This window comes from Tetrao urogallus (genome assembly GCF_951394365.1).
Source record: "Tetrao urogallus genome assembly, chromosome: 8".
Classification (NCBI taxonomy): Eukaryota; Metazoa; Chordata; class Aves; order Galliformes; family Phasianidae; genus Tetrao; species Tetrao urogallus.
The window spans coordinates 14466178-14489671 of NC_136821.1; the positions used below are offsets into that span (position 1 = coordinate 14466178).

Here is a 23494-nt window from a genome sequence, read left to right on the forward strand (position 1 = left end):
CCACAGCTCTGGGCACACCAAGAACCCCCCAGACACACTCCATCAGTTTAAGGACTGTTTAAAGAGGAAAGAGAAGAGACTGAGTTCCTACTGCCCGCCGAGCACCCCTCCTGCATCCTGCTGTGACCCCCACACTCCAGCTCGACCGTCCAGCCAACCCACGGATGCTTCGCCATTACCCCATGGGGAATAACCAGAAGAAAAGTGGAGAAACTGCCCCTGGATTCAGCCCCAGCCCTCCATGCCCTCCAACACCCACTCGCTGAGCCCTTACCTCGCTGCGGTCGGAGTGCAGAGCAGCGGAGATGGGCGGGATGGGGAGGGGGAAGCAGATTCCTTCAGCTTTAGTCAGCTGGCGAAAGCGAGAGCAGAGCCAGCGGCTCCCTCCCTGCTGAGCCCAGCCAGGGGACAGAGCCAGGCGCAGGGGGGAGAGCCTCAATGCTCCACCGATGGCTTTAACAGCCCCAGCCTGCCCCATCTGGCTCCCTGCCTTCACACAGCTCGGCTCGCCTGTTGCTCCGTATGCCCTAGCTGTCCAAGCGGGCCCAAGGCAGGAGCCCAGCAAGATACCACCCCATCATATAGACAAACCTGTGGCACTGACCCCATGGTGGGGACAAATCCATGGCACTGACCCAATCCAGGGACTCTGTGATCATGGAAAGGTACAGGACTGATGCCCGAACTGTTCCCTGAATGGGATGGGGAGGCAGGAGGGCACCAGCATCACCCCAGGATGTTTTTCAGCCAGGGCTGATGCAAGCTGCTGGCACCCCCTATAAACATGCCTGCTCACACCCTCACTGTGCCGTCCCAGACACGGATGTGGGAGCGAAGCATAGGCACATGAGCACAGCCAAGCCAGGGGCCAGCAGCATTACTCAGGTGAGGATTTAGCAAGCCCCATACAGATGTTGGGCTTGGCCCAGCCTCAGCAGTCCCCATTCCAGCAGTGGAGACAGGGCTTGTACAGGGGAAGGCAGGGATGGATACCAGCTTCAGTGGGGTAAGCGGGTCCAAGGGACAGTGGTAATGGAACCCACTGGGTCAGGAACACACATGGCCATTTGGCACAACTTCATGCTGCCCCAGCATGGCAGAAACCTCTGTCCCCCTGCTCTGACCTACCACAGCCACACATGCAGGTCCTGGAGATAACCCCCTATCTCTGTGCCAACCCCAGCACTCCTCTCCACTGGCAATGATCTCAGCCAAACCAAACCAAACCAGTCAATAATCACTCCCCATCTACATTGCCAGTGTGCAGTACCCCAAAAATCTCTCTGCAGCAACTCTCCAATAAGCTGCAAAACCCACAGTGCTCCGGCTGTTCCCTGGACCCAGTCTGGCCCCACCAGGAAGGGCAGAACATCCTTCACCCACCTTGAACAGGGGAGACCTGAACTCCAATAACAGCCATCCCCTCCCTCAGCTTTCTCAGCTGCTGTAAGTATGGAGGGAACTCATTACAGAGTCAGAACAACCCCAAAGACTCTTTGAGGAGGAGACAGGAGGGCAGGCGGAGCTGCAAGCCACTACGTAGGAACCAATGACATGCAGTGGGATGGAAATGAGGGGGTCCCACTGCACCCCGCTCTCACTGATAACCACAGAGCAGCCTAGGCCAGGCGAGGACATAGATAAAGCCAGCAGAGCGGGTTGTGAAACAGCCCAGCTGGGCCAGAGAGCGAAATGAGGATATTTGCTCAGTCAACCAAGGACCTCGCTGCACCTCAGTTTCCCCCCCACATCCATGAGGATAAGCAGACAGGTGGCAAGCACCAGAACAGGCACCATCCCTGGTGGACCCCCTGCTATCCACCATGGGGTCACCTCCCAGCCCAGCAGCCTCTTTGCTCCCAGCATGGACCCCAAACAGAGTGAGAGCGAGAAGGGGAACCCACCGGTTTGTAGCCAATCCTGACCTCCAGGCTGCCACCTCCTCCAGGAGCCTTCACCAGACGTCAGGGAGCAGCAGTGGCAAAGCAGCAGTGCGGCGGTTGATCCCACCCCGGTGCTGGTCCCGTGTCATCTCCCCCTCCCCCCCCCATGCCAACCTCCACCCCCCCGCCCCGCCACCACCGCTTGCTTGCGCCTGGTGTGCCAAAAATGTTGGTGTGCAATTCTCTGACCAAATAAGGCAAGAACAACCATAAACAAGGACCCCCTCGCACTGCCGCCTCAGACACCGGCAGCCCCAGCCCTACAGCCACCATGCCAGCCTGCTGCAGCCAGACCTAGCGAGGGAGGGAATAGGGCTGTGGAGGCGGGAACCTGGCCTCGCTCCCCACAAAAAGCAGCACCATCGTTCCCCAAGGTATGGTGACATCCCGTAGCCTTGCTGGCCACCTACAGCTCTGACCTTTCTCCAGATGTTTCCCCGGCAGTGTTGGCTCAGCCCAGGCCCCCTCGGCACTGTCCTCACGCTGGATGTTGAAGTTCTCGTAGGAGTCCCAGCGGATGAGCGGGTCGGATGTGTTGTAGTCCACTGAGACGCTGGGGCCATTCTCTAGGTGCTCCATGCCTGGGAGGATGAAGGACAGTCCACTGGAGTGAAAACAGAGCTGGCACATGAGGGATGGGGCCAAGACATGGCACAGGGGATGGAAAAAGGGGAGATAAGGTAGGAGGGTTGTGGGCAAGTTGCCTTGGGACAGAGAGGTGGATGGTCAGCCTCTTTTCCAAGGTAACTAGCAATAGGTCCAGAGGGAATGGCCTCTAATGGTGCCAGAGGAGGTTCAGGTTAGATACTGGGAAGAATTTCTTATCAGAAAGAGTGGTTGGGCATTGGAACAGGCTACCCAGGGAGGTGGTGGAGCACCATCCCTGGAGGTGTTCAACAAAAGGGTAGACACGGTACCAAGTGACACAATTAGCAGGCAACATTAGTGGTAGGTGGGCAGTTTGACTGGCTGATCTTACAGATCTTTTCCAACCTTAAAGATTCTATGGTCCTATGGGAAGGACTGCCCTAGGGCTGTACTTTTGGGGATGTAGATCCTCCTTGCGGGTTGAGCTAGCCTTACCTTGGATCTTCTCAGGGCCATAGGAGAACACAAACTCCACCTTTCCATATTCAGGGAAGCGTTCATCTGGCAGGAAGAGAGCAGAGCAAAGGGATATCACCATCTGTCCTTCCAACAGCACACAGACAAGCATAACAGACCTGCACAAAGCACAGGGCACCTGCCCTGCAGAATGGTTTATGTTGGAGGGGACCTTAAAGATCATCCACTTCCAACCCCCCTGCCATAGGCTGGCTGCCAGCCACTAAATCAGGTTACCCAGGGCTCCATCCAACCTAGCCTCCAAGATGGGGCATTCAAAACTTGTCCAGGCAATCTGTTCCAGTACCTCACCACCCAGCCAGCTGACAGCCTCAACCAGCTCAAGCATCATCCTTAAGCAACGATATCCAGATTTGGGATGATGCTGTCATCTGTCCCCACTTGGCACCACACCCATTATACAGAGCAGGATGGCCCTGGTTCATCTCCACCACGGTCAGGAATGGGAAAAGGGCTGCCCACCACCAAACCCTTTCCCTAGATCAGCAGGAAAGCCCAGTCTCACGCAGCCTGGCAGATGGGGGATGGTCATTCCGGTCTGTGGGGGCTGCATACCCTAATTGTTCCCAGGCAGTGAGAGCAGAACCGGAGCTGCAGGAGTGGAAAACTGGGAGAAAAGAGGGAGAGGCTGCATCAGACAGCGCAGTTACCTCTGAATGCTTCATCCAGGTCCTCCTTGCCAAAGACAATGTCCAAGTCGTGCACAGCGCAAGTGTGGAACTGCACGCGGAAAATCACATCACGGGTTGGGCTGCGGAACTTCTTGTGGTAGCACTTGAGCTGTGGGATAGCAGGGATTAAATGAGCCTCCAGGCTGCCAGCATGACCTTAGGGCACAAGGACCACTGATCCCCAGCTCCCCTTGTGGGATGGGGTGAGCTCCTTACCAAGATATCGCCTTTGAGCAGCAGCCCCGGCTCGATGGTGATGCAGATGCCCGTCTGGCTGTCCCCTTGCACATTGCTGTGGAGAAGGACAGTGTGAGGACACGAGCTCCCACATCACCCAGCCTCCACCAGCCCCCTTCCACCCAAACCCCCCAGTCAGGGGCTCAGAGCACAGGGCTCCCCTTGCCTCAGTTTTCCTGCCTGCAGCCCCACCATGCAGCAGGGAGCTTCCTGTGAGCACTGGCGTCAGCGCTCAGCGGTAGGGGACAAGCACAGGGGATGCGGGAAGAAGGGAGTTGGATTTCACAGGCAAGATAAACCTGGAGTTTATTACTGGTGTCCCATAAACAGTCTATTAAAAGCTGAAAGGCGAGGCTGGGGTGGCAGTAAATCTCAGCTAACGGGGATAGATGGATGGTGGGGATAGGAGTTCCTGGTTCAGGGGGGTGGGAGGGGAATACCCCAAAGGCAATGGGCTCTGTTCCCCTTAAAGGGGCCCATCTGAAGGCTGGGTGTGGGGCCAGGAGCTGGGGGATCCATATGGGATGCGGCCCCAGCAGAGCATCCAGGCAGCTGGAGAAATTAGCTTCTTTGACTGCTCCCAGGGGCCCTGGGGCTGGGAACGGGGACACAACCCAGCTCCATGTGGTAGCATCAGCAAAATGGTATTGGGATAAGTAGTGCAGAGGTTAAAAAGTGGAAAACTATTCTGGGGGAGGAAGAGAGGGAGACTATTCTGCAGGCTCTGAGGAAGATGCTCTTCCCAGCCACCTTGCAATATGCTCTGTACCCAAGCGTCCCCCAGCAGGGTGCTGGCAGGGCATCAGCCCTACAGGATTCCTATAGGGAGGGAGAACCATTATTAGAGAAGTGCCTCACATCATGCTGCAGCACAGAGATGGGTTTTACCCAGAAGGGATCAGCCCTGGCAGGAGGAGCATGTCTCTGGCCAGCTGCAGGAGAACCGCCTCTGCCCCCAGGGAACGGTGAGGTGTCCCCAGCCCCAGGCTCTGCACAGCTCCAGGCTCCCTCTGCTGATGCTCAGAGTCACTACAGCCCTCCAGCAGATTGGGCCAGGCCAGTACAGCCCAGTATGGCCAGTTCCTCCCTCCAAGGAAGTAGGGAGTCCCTTTTTTTCCCAACTGGCGGGAATCAAGAAGCACTGGGATCACTGGAGATATGGCCCTGAAATATCTCCATCCCCCCTCCAAGCTGCAAGCCACCTCCCCAGCTGGACAGAAAAGGGAGCACGCTGTCAAATATGCAGAGATAGTTACTAGATCCCTGATGTGTAGACAGGCTGCATGGCCTGGTAGATCTTCAGGAAGGGCCGACAACCTGGAAGACATCAATGAGGGAGAGAAGGCACGTTTTTAGCCGGCAGGGTGGAGGGGCAGGGATTAGTCACGGGGTAGAAATCCAAACAGGGACAGAGCCAAGGCAAACAGCCACTCCCACCCCAGCCAGCCCGCACTGGTGAGGCCTCCAGCAGCGGGCAACATCTGGGATGGGCAGAAAGGGATGCTCCTGACTGCACAGGGCTGAGAGCAGTGTGGGAGCCCCCAGAGCCCAACTGGGTCCTATAGGACACACGTGGGGCTAGCAGTGGAAGTGAGATGGAGCCTAATGGGCTCTGAGTATGGCATCTCCTCCAACTGCCCCAGCAGGCACCAGCATCCAGCAGGTACCAGCATCCAGCAGGTACTGCCTCCCCTGCCCAAAACCCAGTCTGGTGCCATTCTCCAAAAAGCCATCAGAAAAGCCTTTATTGCTGATCAGTATCCAGCCCTAAGGGGGAGCAACCCCAGAGCGCATTCCTGCACGGTAGCACCCTACTAAAGAGAAGAGAACAGTTCTAGAGAGGAGAAGGATAGAAAGCATTCAGATTGCTCAGGATATTGTGAAAAGTAACCCCCTTGGAGAACAAGGAGCAAAGGCTCAGGGGCACGTACCGCCTTTCGATTCAAAGTTGGGGATGCCGTGCATGATGACGTGGTGCAGGAAGAGGGGTTTGTTGTTCATCTTGATGCTGCCAGAGAGGAGCCCACTGAAGTAGTGGATGTACCTGGAAGGGTGGACAGGCAACTCAGGGACAGGTCCCATAGCCCCAGCCGTGTGACAAACCCAAGGCCACGTGCCAGAACACACCTCTTCTGGGAGGGCTGTCCCACCGGCACCACCTTGTCCTCATAGAAGCGCTTCATGGCAAACCTGTCCAGAGCCTGGTCAGCACTGCGGGGACAAAGGGTTACATAAGGAAAAGGAAATCAGTGCAGTGCTGAGCAGGAGGTAAGGAAGCTCTGAGACTGTGCCATTGCTCTCACCTGGCTGAGATATTGCTGTAGTGCATGTAGGCAGCCACCACTACCCCCAGGCGGCCTCGGTTCCCCTGCAGGTAACAAAAAGGATATCATAGGGGTGACAGTGCCCATCAGCACCCCACACTCCCAAATCTTACAACACACACCCCAATCTGCACAATGAGCCACCAAACATCAGGTTCCCTACACCTCTCAGCTTGCTCAGCTCAATCCCTGCAGCCCCCCTTTGGGGTCCAGCCCACCTTGTTGTGCAGCACCACCACATTGTGAGCCGCCGCGTTCAGCCACGTGTCCATAGCTTTGCAAATGCTGCAGATCTTCTCCAGTGCTGGCGTGTGCAGGTCAGGCCATCCAAAATCCAGCACCTGGGCAAGGAATAGGGGGTAGGGGAACAATCAAGAGTCAAAACCACATCACTTCTGCCTCTGCAGTGCACAGTTAAGCTCTTCCAGGCTCTCCACCAGCTCTCCTGCTGCCAAGACCCTGTCCTGAGCTTGGGAATGTTAGGTCCCCATATCCTAGCTCCCCAACACCCATCTCAGCCGCTCAGGAGACCCCACATTCCCAGGGACGAAGATGGTTCTCCAGGGGAAACAAGGCAGCACTCCAAGGGATGCCAACTTGGGCTGGTGGGGGAAGTCCTGATGCTCTTTTCTGGGCTTTCCCTTCCCTGCCCCTCCAGCTGCTTGGTGAGGCAGGAGGGTTGCACTGGGAAGCTGTTCCTGCCCTGGGAGGTTGCACTGGGAAGCTGTTCCCGCTGCCCTGCCCCAGCCTCAAAGCCCCCTGCTCCCTGCTGTGACCCACCTTGGGGTGAAGTTTGCTGATGTCATGTCTGCGCTCTGACAGATTGAAAAGCTTTGGGAAAGAGAAAAGAAAGTGTGAGGAGATGTCCTATTTTCTAATGTCACCCCAACCTCTTCTTCATCCTCAAACCTCCCCAAAAACCCACTTCCCCAAACACATTAACCCCAGTAATGCCCTGCCACAGGGCACTACCATGGCCAAAAATTCCCATGGGTCCAAAAGGGGCTGGAAACCTCCAACAAAGGAAAAACACCATCTGTGTCAGTGCAGAGATTCTCACTCTCCAGCTCAGCGCACAGGGTGAAGACTGACCGGAGGTGAGGATGTGGCACCCATTCCCTAACAGCATCCCAGCCCCATACTCAGGCTGTCAGGTCCTCTCACCACGTAGTTGTCCCCATGCTTGGACTTCAGCATGTGGGCCACCTCGCGGAGGTTGCTGCGAAAGCTCTGCTCCTCAGCTGTGCTGGGGTAGGAGACAGCAATGATGCGCTCCGTGATGTACACCAGGTCCAGCTCACAGCTGCTCTCCATGGCTGCTGTCACACTCATGCTCCTGAGCAAGGAAGGAGACTTCCATCAGGATAAGGCACCAAGGAGGGGACATGATGACCCTGCCCACCACCACAGTCATCTGGGTAAAGCAACACGGGCTGAGATGCTTGGGAATGCAGGCATAGGGCCACCCTAAGGCTTTCCTCTGCTCCCAGTACCATTGCCTGCAGGTCCCCAACCCCACGGTGCAGGTGTTGGGCTCTACCTGGCTGTTTTGCGGTGTGCCTGCCCGCCTCTGGGGGACCTCGTGGCATCCTAAAGAACAAGAGAGGAAAAACAAGTTACTGCCATGGCTCTGGAGCCACAGCAGCCACAGGTCACCAACTGCAGTGATGCTTGGAGCATCCATCCCTGACACACTGTCACCAAATCACATCCAGTGAGCATCCCGGTGGCACCATGTCCCCACACGCAAGCAGCCCCCGGTGCACACAAACTTGGGGACAGCACAATGGCAGCCCCATAACACCTGGCCACAGGACAGGGCAGGTCTGCAGCCCACAGGAGGCTCATGAGGCCAGGCAATGCCGTTTGATTTGGCCAAGCCAAAAGCTGGGAGGAAATATTTGAGCTCTCCAAGCAGGAAACTTCTATTTATGCATGTTCTCCAGCCTCAAGAATTTCATCTGCAGTCAGTTTGTTGGGTGACTTTGTGACCTCAGCCAAAAAACAAAGCAAGGTTTCCAAAAAAAACCACTAAGGGAAAATACACTCACACCTCATTAGTTTTAGGATCTCCTACTAATAAGGAGGAGTCCTTTAAAGACTCATCTAGCACGGGTGGTGCATTCCGATTCCTAGGAAATCCAAACCTCAATAACCAGTAGAGCACCACGGGGCTGCAGGAGGTGCCACCAACCCCAAAGGCTGGAAGAGATGCTGCAGAGACCCCCTGTGGAGGGGAGAGGGCCTCAGATCCCCATCCAAACCTGCCTCCCACCCTGTATCACCTCAGCATGTCCCCATGCTCTTGGCATCATCCAAAAGCCATAGGTCCTTCCTGCCTCCAGCCGCTGGCACGGTGACCTCAGCCACAGGGAAGGATGCAGAAACACTGACAAATTCCCCAAGAGAAACAAAGCAACAAAGGGGGTTCCTGACTCCTCACTGGACATTTCCAGCCCTGGTGCATGCGGAGGCGGGTGAGCAGGGGGAAGCCGTCTGCGTTGACTTTGGCAGGGCATTTGTCTACACTGTCTTAGCAATTTCATGTCCACAGATTAAAAAGCGGATCCCTAGCTCTATGGACAGGAAAGCCGGCTTTGCAGCAAAAGCCTCCACTCCAAGGCCTCTGCTGGGCTCTGCTACTGCCTCTGCCCATCACCTTAGGCATCAGCATGGCCCTGGAATGGGGGTCCAGCAGCAAAGGGGGGTCATGGGATAAGGAGCAGGCTTTTAGCTGTGGGATAGGCACAAGTAAACCCCAGTAAGGTCTCAAGGTGAAAAGCAGCCTCTGCCAGCGCATGGCACTTACCGGGGTGTCCACCTGCTTGGTGATGCTCTGCCCTGGGGACGGCTGTAGCAGGCGTGAGAGTGAGAAAAAGGAGAGAAAGAGAAGGAGAGAGAGGTTGAGAGGCACATGCACACGTGCAGAGGGGTGGCTGCGGTCATAAGTTCCCCCTGTCTATTTCTGGCCCTTCTTAGGAAATGCTCCATGATGCCGCTTCCTTCCTTTCCTCCACGTGTCTGTTCTTCCTAAAAGCCAGGAATCCCTCGAAACCCAAGTACAGCACCAGGGCAATGCACAGCCCCACTGGGGGCCACTGCCCTCCTGTTTCACCCCTGCATCCCCCATGGCACCACCCTACTCCCATCCCATCCCCATCCCATCTGCAGCAGGAGGTCATTTTCAAGAAAAGCAGCCCCCAGCTTCAGCTGTGCTCCAAAACCAGGGCTGTGGTGCAGTGGGTAAACAACAGCGGAGCCCCACCTCCAGACACTGCTCCCTGACATAAACACAGTGCCACAGTGGGACGGCCAGGGTCCCAAGCAGGGGGTGCTCAGGGAAGAATGATTTCAGTGAGATGTCATTGGCAGCCTCTGGAGAGCTCTGAGAAGGGACTGTGGTCTGGGGGAGGGTCTCCTGACCCCAAGTATAGGGGCAGGGGACAGAGTCATTGCCTAAGGATAGCCAGTCAGGTGGCACACAGGGGGATCTCAGCCCTGGGACCAGGAGACAAAGGGGAAGCCAGGACCAGGCTGTGTCCTCCTGCTACAGTTGCTCCACAAGTGAGAGGGCAAAACCCTTTCAATTTCCTCCCAAAGCCACAGTAACGGTCCCAGCACAAAGCCAACACATTTTTGCCAGCGATAAGTGCCTGCGGTAGTGCAGGCAGAGATTAAGCCCAGGGCAGATAACCATGGTGGGGCTCATGTGCTGCGCTCATGAGCTGGCAGGAGCTGAGACAAGCACCCACTGTGCCTAGCTGGGGTCACACAATGCAGCACCCAGGACCATGCCACTGCTACAACCCTATCCTGCCACCACACCCCGTGCTTCCCATGTCCTGTGGGAAGGGCTCCTGTCACCCCAGCAGCTCTCCAGACCCACGCACATCTGGCTGCTCACTAAAAGTCCCCCGCAGGGACAAAAAGCAGGGGGTGACAATAGCTGGGGATGCTCACGCTTGACTTTGGGAGCCCATAGCCAAAGACACATCTGCTACAGCTATCTCCGGGCGTGCAAAAAACCACCTCGCTCCAAGCCAGGAGGAGGGACACCAGAGCCTGGAATGGTCACGTCCCACTGCTGTCCTTCTAACAGCCCAAGGAGAGACAGCTTGCCACAGAGTCATCACTTACCAGCTCATAGTTGACAGCAGGGGAGCAGGGAGTAGCAGCCTGCAAGGGAGCAGAGAGAGGCACCTATTAGTCCCTGCAGCACCAGGTACAGGAAAGGTGCAACAATCCCCTGCTCAGAGCACAGAGCTGAGCATGCCCCAACCCTGGGTGGGCAATCTCAGACCCAGGTGGACAATTCCAGATGATCATTCTCAGATCCAGGTGGGCACTGTAAGGTTGATGCCAGGAGCACCTGGCACAAAACCCAGCCCAGCCTTCTCTGAGTATTTCTGCAGACGCCAGCTGAACAGCTCGGCTATTGTTACCTCAATTACCAGAGGCAATTACTGCCAATTAACCTTGGGTTTTGCGTGCACCCCAGCAGCAGCATGCTGCAAAGGGAAAGGCAGTGCTGGGTTGGTGGTGCCCACAGGGACACAGGAACAGCACTGCAGGCTGGTGGGGGCCTAAAGATGGCAGTGGTGGTGGGAGAATGCAATTTGGAGCACCTCATCCCCTCCATCCCAAAAATATTCTCAATTGGGACCCCTTACAAGTCACCCCGTGCCAGGCACTGACATGCTCAGCAATATACCTCTCACACCCTGCTCAGCACCTCCCTGGCAGTGGAGCACAAAATGGGGATTTTGCCCCCAAACACCCCACTCCCAAGAGCTGTATCCTGCCCCATCCCCGTGGTGGAGAGCCTCCAGTTCCCATTCCGCCTCTGTGTTTTGTTCAGGGGTTCCTCCTCCTCCTTCTCCTCCCGCTCCCTTCCCCTGCGCATTATTATTATGATTTTATTCTAATGCAGAAACGCTTCCATAAAAGGCCCCTTTCCCTGCCCCGCGGTGCTGGCCCCACGCCAGCCTCCCTGGAATGTTCTCCGGCAGCAAAGTGGCCATGGACGGGGCCGGCACTGGGCCGTGCTGCACCCCACATCCCCCTAGGGATGCTCGCATAGGGTCCCCCCGCAGCCCAGCCCCCCAGTTCCTGAGGCCGGGGATGGGGCAGACCCCCAACTGTGGGACACTGAGGGTAGGTAGGACATTCCCCACCCAGCCTCTGGCTTCTGCACCTGGAGGTTTTCAGCTGCAGAATGGACAAAAGTGAGGTGGCTGGGGTGGGACCTCCCTGTCCTAATTCTGTGATGTCTAATATGGGGTTAGCCCTTCCTTGTGACACTGAGCTCCTGATGCAGGCACACAGGAGCACCCCAGGAAGATGGAGAGAGAAGCTGCAGACCACGCAGGTGACAGGGCCACCGCCATCCCCTGTGTCCCCCATAGAAAGGTGGGGGGTCCCACGCAACCCCTGGACAGTTCTGCCCGACCGCAGCAGACACAGCCGCCTTTCTTTTCCCCGTTCCGGTGTTTGCATTCCTGCCGCACAGCTCGCGCCGCCACGACCCCTCCACCCGGCAGCCCTGCCCAGGAATGTGAGGAACGAGGCACAGCGGGGCGGCTGCCCACCCTCAGCCCCCCACGCCCCCCAAGTCGCAGGCCCCCCCCAAAAGTCCTCACAAGGGCCCAGCCATCTCCTCCCAGGTGAAGGCTGGGCAGCAAAATGCACACAGCCCAAGCTTCCAACACAGCCCGTGTGGACTCTCTAACGTCTTGTACGGGGTTGCGCGCAGAGCACCACTGAGCTCTCTACATCCAACCATCTCCAACTGCCGCACCTGCACAACTTCACACCCTCAGGATGCCACAGCCCTGTCCCCGTGTCCTGCATGGCCATCGGCACACACCTCCCTCCCAGAGCCTTCCTCTCCCTCCTCCTCCTCCAGGTCCTGCTGCAGCTGCAGCATCCCCGCAGGGCTCTCCCCAGCGCCTCACAAACCTCCTTGGAGGGAGCAGTCTGGCTCAGCATGGGGTGGGCTGGGAGATTGCGGGGGTTCCCCCCAGCCAGGCTGCAGGCACTGAGGGTGCAGCACTGCTGCTTACAGGGCTGGGTGAGTGCTGGCCCTCATCCCGTCCGGCTGCCGGTGGGTCGCCCGGGCCCATCGCTGACGCATATCCCTTCCTTTGGGTGGTGGTTTTTGTTTTTCCCTTCCCCAGGAGCTCTGATAAACATCCCCAAGCCGTCCGATATCCGGGCCGGTGCTGACCCTTGCAGTGCCAGGATCATCGAAACCTGGCATGCACTGCACGGATGAGCAAAGCCCCACACTGAGACTGCAATGGGGACAGTCCCTGTACCCAGAAATGCAGAGCCCATCAACAGCTTGGCAGTGGGCAGGAAGATGCCAAAGAGGACAGTGACTCAGTGACTCAGTGACTTGATCACTGTCCCACAGGACGGTGCTGGGGTGGCACCGGAAGCAGCTGAGTGGAGATTCTGCATCACCCCAGCTGTCTCCTTGCACTCAGTGCCACGCGTCACCTCACGTCCCAGCTGTGCATCACCTCCCCAAGCACAAGGCTGGGTGGCTCAGTGGTGGCACCGAAAGTGACTGATGCACACAGTCACCCTCTCCATGCCACTCCTTGATCCCACCACGTGCTCCTGTGGCCAAGCCCAGCTCTGCACCACGCGTCCCTCGTAGCTCCCGCTAATCTCCTGTTTATGCAACAAGTCCCAGGCAGGAGGATGGCACACTTCCAGCTGCGCTCCCCCTGCCAGCCCCACCCTGCGTCGGGCAAAGCATTGAGCTATCTGCACAGGGTCCCAGGACTGGGGGCAGCACACCGGCATGGCAGCCTTGCGGGTTCCCCCCCTTTGCTGAGGGTTGAACGTGTCAGCAGCCCCAGGAGAGCTTTGGCGGCAGATGGGGTGAGTCAGGAGCCGGGCGGACGCCGGAGCACAGAGGTCTTGCTGCTCCCAGGCTTCCCCCTAAGCATCCCCTTCCAGCTTCCGCCAGCCTCACCATGTGCCTGACCCTGTAGCCTGGCTGCGCCCATGTCAGGCGCTCCCACAGCAGAGTAGAGGCCATGGGCTGGGCAGCACCCCATCCTCGTGGCTGTGTTGTGCAAGAGGTACCAGTGGTTTATGAGGCAGGGGATGTTCTCCTCCTATCACCAGGAGCTCCTGCAGGCTTGCTGTGGGGTGAACCTCCAAACATCCCACCGCAGTCACCCCATAACTAGAGTTCTGCTCTGCACGGGGACCCCAGCAGCATCTTTCCCCTGGGGACAGCAATGATTTCCAACACCGCACACAGAGTCACCATGTTGCACAAGCCAGCCACTCCGATGACATGTGGGTGGCTGGTTAAGCTCACACTGGGGACGTGCTCCCTGCCTCGCGCCTCAGCACCATTGCCTTTCCAGCACCTCCTTGCTGCTGTTTCCAACAAACACCTCTGAGCGCCGGCCCCATAAACACCCTCACGGAAAAAGTCCCCAGCCCCTGGCACCGCAGCGAACTCAAGGGCACCATGTAAGGGAAGGAGGGATCCTGTGCAGCCGCCCCGTGGTGATAGACCCAACCGGGATGGATTCCACCCTGGTGTTCCAGCAGTGGGGTCAAGGAGGGTGACAGCCCCAGGGCTCCCGGTGGCATGTCACTTGTTGGGCCGGCAGCCCCAGTGCAGGGGAACTGAGTCAGGAAGGCGATGCATGGGGTAACTGCGGGGCCTCGGGCTCCGGCTGGTTTCAATTGAATCTGCAGCACCAAAATAGCCTTGATTTCAACCCAAATAAGGGCTGCTCCTGGCTCCCAGGGGTTTGAGCCATTGGCCCAGAGGTTGCAGAGGTTGGAATTGGGGAAGGGGGAGAAAACCAGCATCCCTGGATCTGTTTTGGATGAAAAGTGGTTTTTTTGGATCAGAGTGGAGCAGAGGAACTCCACATGTCCCAGAGTGGGGCAGGTCCTGTTCTGCCTCCTACCGTGGGTGCTGGGCTCGGCACGGGGCTGGCCACGAGCAGAGACGTGCTGTGCTCCAGCACCTAAAAAGGCAACGTTCCCAGCGCCGCTCCGGCCCTGAGTCCAGCGCCTGCTCAGCTGCATCCCCAAAGCCTGTCCCATGGCTGCTGTCCCTGCCCAGCTGTCACCCACAGGCACTGCAACACCTGTGGGCACTGCCATCCCTGGGTGTAGGGACACCCATCACCCTGATATGGGGACCTGCTCCCAGCGTGCTCCTGGCTGCTGAAGGAAGCTCTTAAGAAGAGCAGGAATGGTGCTGGGGCCTTTCTAACAGGGTCCCTGTTGTCCCCAGCCCCATGACAGCTCTATCCAACAGGGCAAGGGGGATCCCACATTCCCCATCTCCCCCAGAATGGCCATGGGGATTGGCTGGGAGGAAGGCTGTTTGGGGGCAGGGAGCTTTGTTGGGATTGGGCTATGCATGGGTTCTCATGTGGGACTGGTCAACAGATGGATTCCCATAGTCAATACAGAGATTCCCACATGGGATTGGTCAATATACAGACTTTCCTATGGGATTGGTCAGGTCCCTAATACTCACACAGGACTGACTAGATCAAGGATCTTACTACAGGATCAGTCCCTGCATGGATCCTCGCATGGGCCCGGTCAGCATCTGGGTCCCCAAGCAGGCTGCGTGAGAGCCCTGCATTACCCTGCACCATGTTGGCAAAGATCTCAGTCCCACTGCAGGCTGAGGGCTGCCCCATACTGCCAGTCCTCAAAACTAGCCCCTCCTTTGGCACCCACAGCCCCCAGCAAGTGACACAGAGCCAAGCAGTGCAGATGGGCACAGGGAACAGCTGCCATCAGCACAGGGTGCCACAGGACATGGGGCACCAGGTTGGCACAGCAAAAGCAGGAGGACAACACCATGTAAACCCCTCAGCTCTGCTCCAGCAGTCCCCAAACCAAGCTAGGGCACAAAAAGAGCTGCCAGCACTCAGCTTGTTGTGGGGCAGCCCCAAGTGAGGCTCTGGACCCCAAAAATGTGTAACAGAGGTGACCGCAGCGCTGAGGAGTGGGGCACCGGGCCAGCAGCCCCATGGAGCATCACGGCCAGCCCTGCCTTTCCTGAAGTGGGGGCCAGCAACGAACACTGAGTCCTCAGAGTCCTTGTCATGAGGCTCCAGAGCCGGGACCTTCGGGGCTCCCTTCCCCTGGGGGTGACCCTGCTGCAGCCAGAGTGGATGGGATGCACGGGGGCTGCTGGCACTCAGCATGCTCTGCAAGGACCAAGAGGGGGGGGGACGCAGCCACCACCCCCCTCCCATGCCAACTCCGTCCCCGCTGCCCCAACCCACTGGCATCCGGCCCGCAGTGGGACCGACCTCGCTGCCCCCAGCTCGGCTGTCGCAGGCGGAGCAGTTCTCATTTTGTTGTTTTCCCCTTAAAAACAAAACGGCTGATGCCTCGCTCGGGCCGTTTCCTCTCCCAGGAACACAGCCCAAAAACATCTGCGCCGGGACCTGCCCTGACGAATTTAACCCTCTGCGGGCCCGGCAGCATTGGGGCGAAGGAGTCGTGGCCGCCGTGCCCCCCCCCCCCGGCCCCTCACCACTCATTAACTCGTGGTTTAACCATTGACGGTCCCGCAAGAGGAGCGGAGGAGGAGTTAACCCCTGCGCTGCCACCAAGGAGGGGCTGTGCGGGGACACGTCCGCGGGGCGGGGTAGGGCTGCTCGGGAAAGACCCCCCCGCAGAATTTCCCGGCACTGCGAACCATCCCTGACCCCCTCCCCAAATCCCCCTCCGAGGCCGCCACGCCCCCCGGGACCCCCTCCAGCAAGGAACCGACCCACCGCGGCGTCCCCAAACAGAGCGGGCGGGGGGCGGCCACGCAGCGCACGGATGTCACGCGTGGGACCCCTCCTCTCTCCCCCAGCAGGACAGGGGGGTGCAGGGGATCCCCGCGCCGTGGCCGTACCTGGCTCATGACGCTTCCGAAATCCATCCGGGGTCTCTCGTGCTTACATCCGAAGGGGCCGGCAGCGCTGCCTCACCTGGCCGAGCGGCGCGGGGGGCGGCCGGGAGGCTGCCGGGGCGGGGGGGTCGGGGGCAAGAGGGAGCCCGGCGTCGGCAGGCGTGAAGGCGGACTGCAGGCTGAGCCCCCTTCCCGCCCCGGGACAAGCCCGGAGAAGGAAGGAAGGAAGGAGGGAGGGAGGAGGGAGGGGAGGGAAAGGAGAGGGGAGGGGGGGGAGAGAGCCGAAGGGTTTCGCTCCCCGCAGGCGGGACCCCGGCGATGGAGGAGTCCCGGCAGCCCCCCTCGCCCCTCCACACCCCCAAGGCCGCCGGCTGCCGGGAGGTGCGATGGAGCGGCCCCGGCCTTGGGGGAGGGAGGGGGGTCCCGGGGCTTTTTTCCACCGCTCCCCTCCCTCCTCTCTCTTCTCCCTCTCTTTCTTCTCTTCCCTCTCTTCGGCGCGCTCCCAGTCGGACGCGCACACGCCCAGCCCCGCTTCCCTCGCCTCCCCCGAAAACGCCCTTAAAGGCAACCGGGAGCCGGGCCCCCCCTGCGTCCCGAGCCCCGAAATGCGGCGCGCACCCCCCGGGCAGCGGAGCCGGGAGGCCCCGGGCGGCGGGGTCGGGCCCTTATCGCCCCGCGTGACGCCTCGGCGTCCCTGTGCCCTTGGCGGGGGGGTGGCAGGGGCACGGGCGTGGGGCCCGGCTCGGGGCCTCTCTGCTTGGCCCCCCCTGTCAGGAGGCGGTTCGCTAAGTCCAAGGAGAGCGCCCAAAAAGTGGCTCTTGGGTACCCTCCTCGGTGCCAAAGCGGGGTGAAAGTTTACCACTCCTCCTCCACGGAAAGCAAAGTGATGGAGAAGCCGTGCACCATCACGCCCCGCTGCCCCCACTCCTCCTCTCCCACCCCAAGCCCCAGCTCAACCATGTGAGTAGGCATGCGGGCACCGAGGATCATGGCACAGCCTTCCCTGCAGTGGCCCGCAAAAAGGCAAACAGGCCAGGGGGGGCTGTGAGCCAGCCACCGGGCCCAGCACTGTTGACATTTTCTCACCCAACACCTCCCTGTTCCTATTTGCATTTCCGTTCTGGTGCTATAGGCTCAGCCAGAACACCAGCGCTGGCCCTGACTGCAGCCAGGGCACAGAGTGGCAGCAAGGGGCTCTCCCTGCATCCCTCTCTCCGGGCTGGGAGTGATCTCCAGAACTTTACATCAGCCAGAGCATCCCATGGATTGCACCCCCTGTGCCAGCATGGCCAGGAAGTGCCCACATCCCATGCTACTGCAACCAGGGAGAGTGCCACTCGCATATGGAGAAACTGAGGCAGAGAGCAGCTGAGCAACCATAGGGATTTCCACCTGCCTCTGTAGGATGAATCTCCACAGCGAGTACATTCTGCCTGACCCAATCTGTGCTCAGACCCCCCTGTGCCTTATTTTCCCCCGGAAGCATTTGGAGGGAGCAGCAAAAGGTTTTAACGGGGGCAGTTCTCTCCTGAGCATCTCCTGCCACATCCACAGCAGCATCTGGGCATGGACAGATGGAGTTGGGGTGCTGAGGGTTCTGCAGGGAAAAGTGGAGAGAGAGGAGCAATGAATGCCCTGAGCTAGGAGCAAGCCATAGAGTCCAGCTCAGCTATGGCAGAAATCTCAGCTCCGGCACAATCCCAGCATCCAGAACATGGCCCCAGGATGGCTCAGATTAGAGCCAGAGCCAGATGGGAAAGCATCAGCATCCCAGCAGGATAAGTGGGTGAGTGGAAGGCATTGACAGCACGTCCCTGTCCCCAGCCTGCAGGAGCTGTCCCTGAGGAGGAACGGAGCTGTCCCTTGAGGAGGTGACGTCACAGGACGGAGCCACTGAAGTCTATAAATTGTCCCTGAACTCCATCCTCAGCCAAACACCAAATGCATCCCAGAGCCATCTCAGGGTGGTGGAAGTAGGTTCAGCACTCAGCCCTGTGTCAACCCTCAAAGACCCCCAGTGCCCCCAGATCTGGCCAGTAACCCCCACCCAAAACAGCTCCTCCACATCCCAAAGCAAGCACTCAGCCTGGGAGAGCATCTCCACCCCTGGTGCTAGCAGAAGAAGGGAACAAGGCAACAAAGAGCCAGGAGAGAGGCTCCCCATGCCCCATGTACCGCTGATCACTTGTGCAATGATTGTGGGCAGGCTCAACATCCCCACTCCCTTTCCCCTCCCAGAGGGTACAAGAAGGGCCCCAGCTCCTCCAGCAGCAGATCCAACCCCCCCGGAGCTGAGACAGAGGCTGAATATTTTGGTGGTGATGTCAAGAAGGGGAAAAAGGAAACAGCAACAAAAAAAAAAAAAACACCCGATCCCCTCCAGGACCCACTCCAGCGCCACGAGATGGGGGCAGTGCTGCCCCACTCAGCTCCCCATCCCACACCCTGACTGGGCCCGTGCCAGGGCCAAGAACACATTGCTGCCTTATTCTTCCTCCCTGCTCTGTTGTGCAGACCCAGAGGTGTTGCAAATTACCTGTCCCAAAGGCAGGATAGCTTTGAACGGGGCACTAGGGACAGGCATGAGTGCGATGGACACATCCTCCCTTACGCCGTGCAGCACAGAAGCAGCAAGGCGCAGAGGCTGGGGAATGGACAGCCTGTCCCACAACATGATTAGGACACCGCTGTCCCCTCCCCATGTCCTTCCTTATCTGCCCATGACACAGAACCCAGGCATATCCCATACATCACAGTGTGCCCATCACCCCACATCCAGCCCACCACATCCCCCTCCCAAAGCCAAGGACCTGGTCCCTGTGAGAGGGGACAATAGGTGCCGCGGGCACTGGGAGCTACAGCTGTGGCCAGGACGCGCCTCGCTGCCTGGCCCTGGCCCTGCTCCAGCACCCAGTTTAATGATGGACAAACCCCCCTCCAAGCTCCTGCAGGGGGTACTTGGAAAACAACCTGGGTTTGGAGCGTAGCCAGTGGAGAAAGATCAGCCCCAGTGCACTGCCGTGCAATGTGCACACACACATGAGATGTTCTTGCATAGATATTTTAGCACACACAGGGATGAGGATGGGACCCAAGGGATCTCACATGGCCAGGCTGGGCTCTGTGATTCAGTTCCCCCACTTTTAAAGGAAGCTGCAGCTCTGAGTAGGGAGCTTTAGTGCAAGGAGGGATGGCAGAGGTGGACTGCGGGGCTCAGATGCACGTCAGTGTCCAGCCGTCGGTCTCGTCAGAGGGAGGGGGGAAGGTTTGCTAAGCAAGGAAAAATCCCCGAGTGGAGGGGCCGGGTGCAAGAAGGGCCTTACATGGGCATGGGAACGGCTTCGTGCTTCCCAGATGATGTCTGTGCGTCTGCCCCGGCCCCCCCAATGCCACCCGCAGGCTGCGGGCACCCTGCCAGCCCTGCCTGCCACCCCTGTCCCCATGGCCACTCCAGGGTCCCCAGTACACCCCCCACTTCCCACTGTACCCTATCCATGTGGAGTTTTTAGCTGAATGGGGTCAAAAGGGGGGCGGCAGGAGAGGTAAGGGCAGGTCCCCCCAAAGTAACTTGTGAAGTGGCCACAACAACACTGGGGGGTTCCAGAGACAGCAGCAAACAGGGGTGCTGCGGGTTCAGCAGCATCTCCAGGGCAGGAGGAGGAAGCACTGGGGCACAAAGTACCACACATCCTGGGGTAGTCTCATTCCCCAACTCTGGGGGCTCAGGGGTTAAATCTGAGGTGCTTCAGGTGGATGTGAGGCTGTTTTCTCACTGTGCCAAGCCCCCTCCCCACACATGCCCTCCCTGGAGACCCTACAATAACAAGCGGTGTGAGTCAGCTGGCTGCTCGCCTGGCCCGAGGAGCCCCTCCCTGGGCACTGGCCCAGCAGAGCTTCACAGAAGGCCTCAGCCCCATGCATGCAACCCCTCAGAAGCACCGCATGGGAGGTTCTCCAGCCTCCAGCAAGCACAGGAAGGGTGACGGAGGCTCACAAACTGCAGCCAGCCACAGGCTTCCCTTGTGCACAGGGCCAGCATTTTGGGTGCGATGCCCTACTGTGCACAACCCCATATTAGCCACATGAGAATCCTCATCAGACATACATGTAGGTGACACGAATGCCACTCCAATCAGACACCAAAGTGAGCACCCACCCAGTGGGGATATGGACCCCAGTACTCCCCCAGACATCCATAGCCCCTCCCATGCAAAGCGGGGCATTCCACGAGGTGCCAGCCTTACCTTGCTTTGGCACTTGGTGTGGCAGGAGAGCTTGCAGCCTGTGGGAGGGGAGAAGGGGTCAGTGGGGACATGGCCACAGGGCTGCTCACGGGGGCTGGACAGGGTGGCCACCCATGGGGGGACACAGGCAGCAACAGTACTGGGCACAGAGCACAGAGATGCACACTGCGGGTGCATAGAGGCACACACCTTGCACATGTGCACACACACAGCCAGATGCATGAACACCACATGTGTGATCCATCCACCCACAATGACAGTGTGCCAAAGGCACCGTGCCTCTGCTCAGAGATTAATAGCATAAATGCATGCAAACACAGCTTGCGATCTCTTGCACATGTACATGTGCGCAGACACAGCTGTGCACAGCTGTGCACATACATAGTGGGGCTGTATGGGATGCTGACCCACCGGCAACACCAGGAGCTCCCCATCATGCCATCCCAAAGGGACACGAGGGTCCCTGTGCAGCATGCTCCATGGCCACACTGCCTCCCTCCCTGAGGCCCCGTCCCCCCCGGGATCATTTCCTGCAGTTCAGGGAACACAGGAAGCCACATTGTTCCCGCGACCTGGAACGTTTCCTCCCACCACCCCTCGCACGGGGCTCAGCACCGCCACACACGTGCAGGGGGACACGTCACCGCGTGTGCCACTGTGGCCTCGAGGGGGACAGGGCCACTAGAAACAGCAGGGGCGTGAGCATCCACACACGTGATCCTGGAACAACACCACTGCACGCTCAATGCACGCTCGGCTCACTCACAATCGCATGCAGAAGCGTGCAAAAGCACCGCTGCATCGTCTCGCTCACACGCACTCCCGTCCCCTCACCTCTGCAGGTGCTGCCCTGGCGCGTGATGGCCTGCCGGCAGATCCCGCACGCCTTCACCTTCTTGAAGCTCGTCATCTTGAAGGCGTGAGCCGGGGGAGACTCCAGGTCCTGGGGCTGCAGGACACGGGAACAAATCAGCACCCCTAACTTTTGCCCCGCCCTATGGCGAGCTCTGCCCTGCTCGGTTCCCTCTGGGCTGGGATCTGCCTCCATCTGCTCTCAGCCCCCCTCTCCTCCCCGGGGTAATCCTCACCTTGTGCCCGGCCACGCGGCAAGGGGTGCCAACGATCACCCCCGGAGCCGCGGCCCCTTTAAATAGTCTCTGCCGCCCCCTGGCGGTGCACTGAACACTTGTGTGTGCGTGTGCGCGCACACGCGTGTGCACACGCACGGGCACGCCCACATGCACACATGTCCGCAATTGGAAGTGTGGGTGCACGCACGCAGATGTGCGTATACACTTACATGTGTGTGCACATACGTGTGCGTTGGTGTGTCCCCGCATGCAGCAGTGTGCGTGCATTTGTGTGCGCATGCAACTGCACGTCTGTGCTTCTGGGGGTGTGTGCATGTCTGCAGGTCTGCTCACGTGTGTGAGCACGTCTGAATGCATCAAGAAGCTTGTGCAAACTGGCGTGCAAGCACAGTGAGTGTGCACATACAAACGTGTGTGCACGTGCACACCCAAGCATGCACACACACCATCGGTGTGCGTGCAGTGGGCACCGTGGTGTAAAGCTGTGCTGTGGATGTGCGCTGGGCAGGGACATGGGAGGGGAGGGGGGAGGCACATTTAGGGAAGTGTCCCCATGGCCACACTGCCCACTATAGTCCAAGGGAGCTGTGAGTGTGGGTATGGGGACAGCAGGACATGGAGACAGCAGGAAACAAGGATGCTGGCACAGATCTGGGATGCCATATAGGGGGGACATCCCAGACTGAGGGAGGGGACATCCATGGCAGCATGCCAGCCATGCCCACCCACCCACCGTCCGATGAAGATGTGAGAGCCACAAATACGCCTTTTCAAGCCAGGACTAATAGGATTAAGCAGAGGCCCCACAAACCCTGCACTCCCCCTGGGCCGGCACTGCAGGGAGCACCCAAGTGTGGGTACCACCCCCTCCTGCCCCAGTTTTCCCAGTTTGCCCAATACGCACATGGGGACATAAGGTGGGGGCACAAAGGCCGTGCATATGTGTGTGAGTGCACCTTGTGCATTCTATGGACATCCTCCCTAGCAGCTAAGTTCCCCCATGGCTGCCCAAGCCCCTGGGCTCAGTGCTCCCCCGGCTGGGGCTCCCACGCCACAGTTGCTGGGTGACAGCGAGGCCTCCCGATGCCATGAGCTCGTTTGCATATGCAAAGCAGCCCCCCCCCTCCTCCCCCCCACGCTGCAGGGTGTCCCGGGAAGAGGTAGTGCCCCCTGCTCCCAGGGACCCCCCGGGGATTCCAATGTGTATCCTGCATGCACATCTCCACCTCAGCCCCCGCTCTGCTTTGTTAACGGTAATTATCCTCATTAGGGAAAGCACAGCCCCTTCTGTTCCCACCCCATGGAGACCCCCTCCATTTGTCACATTGCCAACACGCCGGTGGGGGTGTCACCAACCCATGGAACGTACAGGATCCGGCCTCTAGCTGGCAGGATCTGAGCATCATCCCTGTCCCCAGGGCTGGGGGGCACTTATGGGGGGTGAGGACCGTCTGGGGATGTCACCTTGAGACCCATGTCACCAAATAGAGGGGATGGTGGGAGTGGGAGGGGAGGAGAAGACAGGATAGACAACCCTACCCACGGCCCCCGAAGCAGAGGGACCCAGGGATGCTGGGAGGGGCCCATGGGCTGGATGAGGCCCCGGGGAGAGGTGCCAGCTGCATGGACTCCTGGGTTCACTGCCCAGCACTGCAGAGAGGTGCGGGCCGGAAGGGGGGCTGCCTCCCCCCGGGTGATCGGGGCACCCGCCTGCTCCATCCACTTCTGCTGGGGCTGCAAAACCGGGCTGGGGAGGGGAGGGGGTTGGGCACCGGGGTCCCAGCCCGGAGCATGGGGGACCCCGGAGCACAGATGGCCCGGAGGGTGGGGGCTCAGAGCCGCAAGCCCCTAGCATTCCCCGGCAGCTCCCAGTCTGCCCGGTTCCCCGCCTCCCAGTGCCGAGGGACAGCGGACTACGAGGACCGCAGTGGAATCCCGGATGGTCATAA

General features: G+C 59.1%; 1 protein-coding gene across 1 annotated transcript in view; it reads right to left on the minus strand.

Annotated features, from left to right (window-relative positions):
- The window catches only part of TNS1 (tensin 1), a gene marked incomplete at both ends in the record, with an annotated part of 37677 nt that extends 21437 nt beyond the window's left edge, over positions 1 to 16240 (minus strand). The window contains 15 exon segments of the mRNA XM_079539086.1: positions 2363 to 2524; positions 3027 to 3092; positions 3719 to 3848; positions 3956 to 4031; positions 5233 to 5293; positions 5908 to 6020; positions 6104 to 6187; positions 6280 to 6344; positions 6519 to 6641; positions 7081 to 7131; positions 7465 to 7636; positions 7841 to 7890; positions 9110 to 9151; positions 10438 to 10476; positions 16214 to 16240. Coding sequence (XP_079395212.1) covers positions 2363 to 2524; positions 3027 to 3092; positions 3719 to 3848; positions 3956 to 4031; positions 5233 to 5293; positions 5908 to 6020; positions 6104 to 6187; positions 6280 to 6344; positions 6519 to 6641; positions 7081 to 7131; positions 7465 to 7636; positions 7841 to 7890; positions 9110 to 9151; positions 10438 to 10476; positions 16214 to 16240 — 1261 coding nt within the window.
- Between the last annotated feature and the right edge of the window lie 7254 nt (positions 16241 to 23494).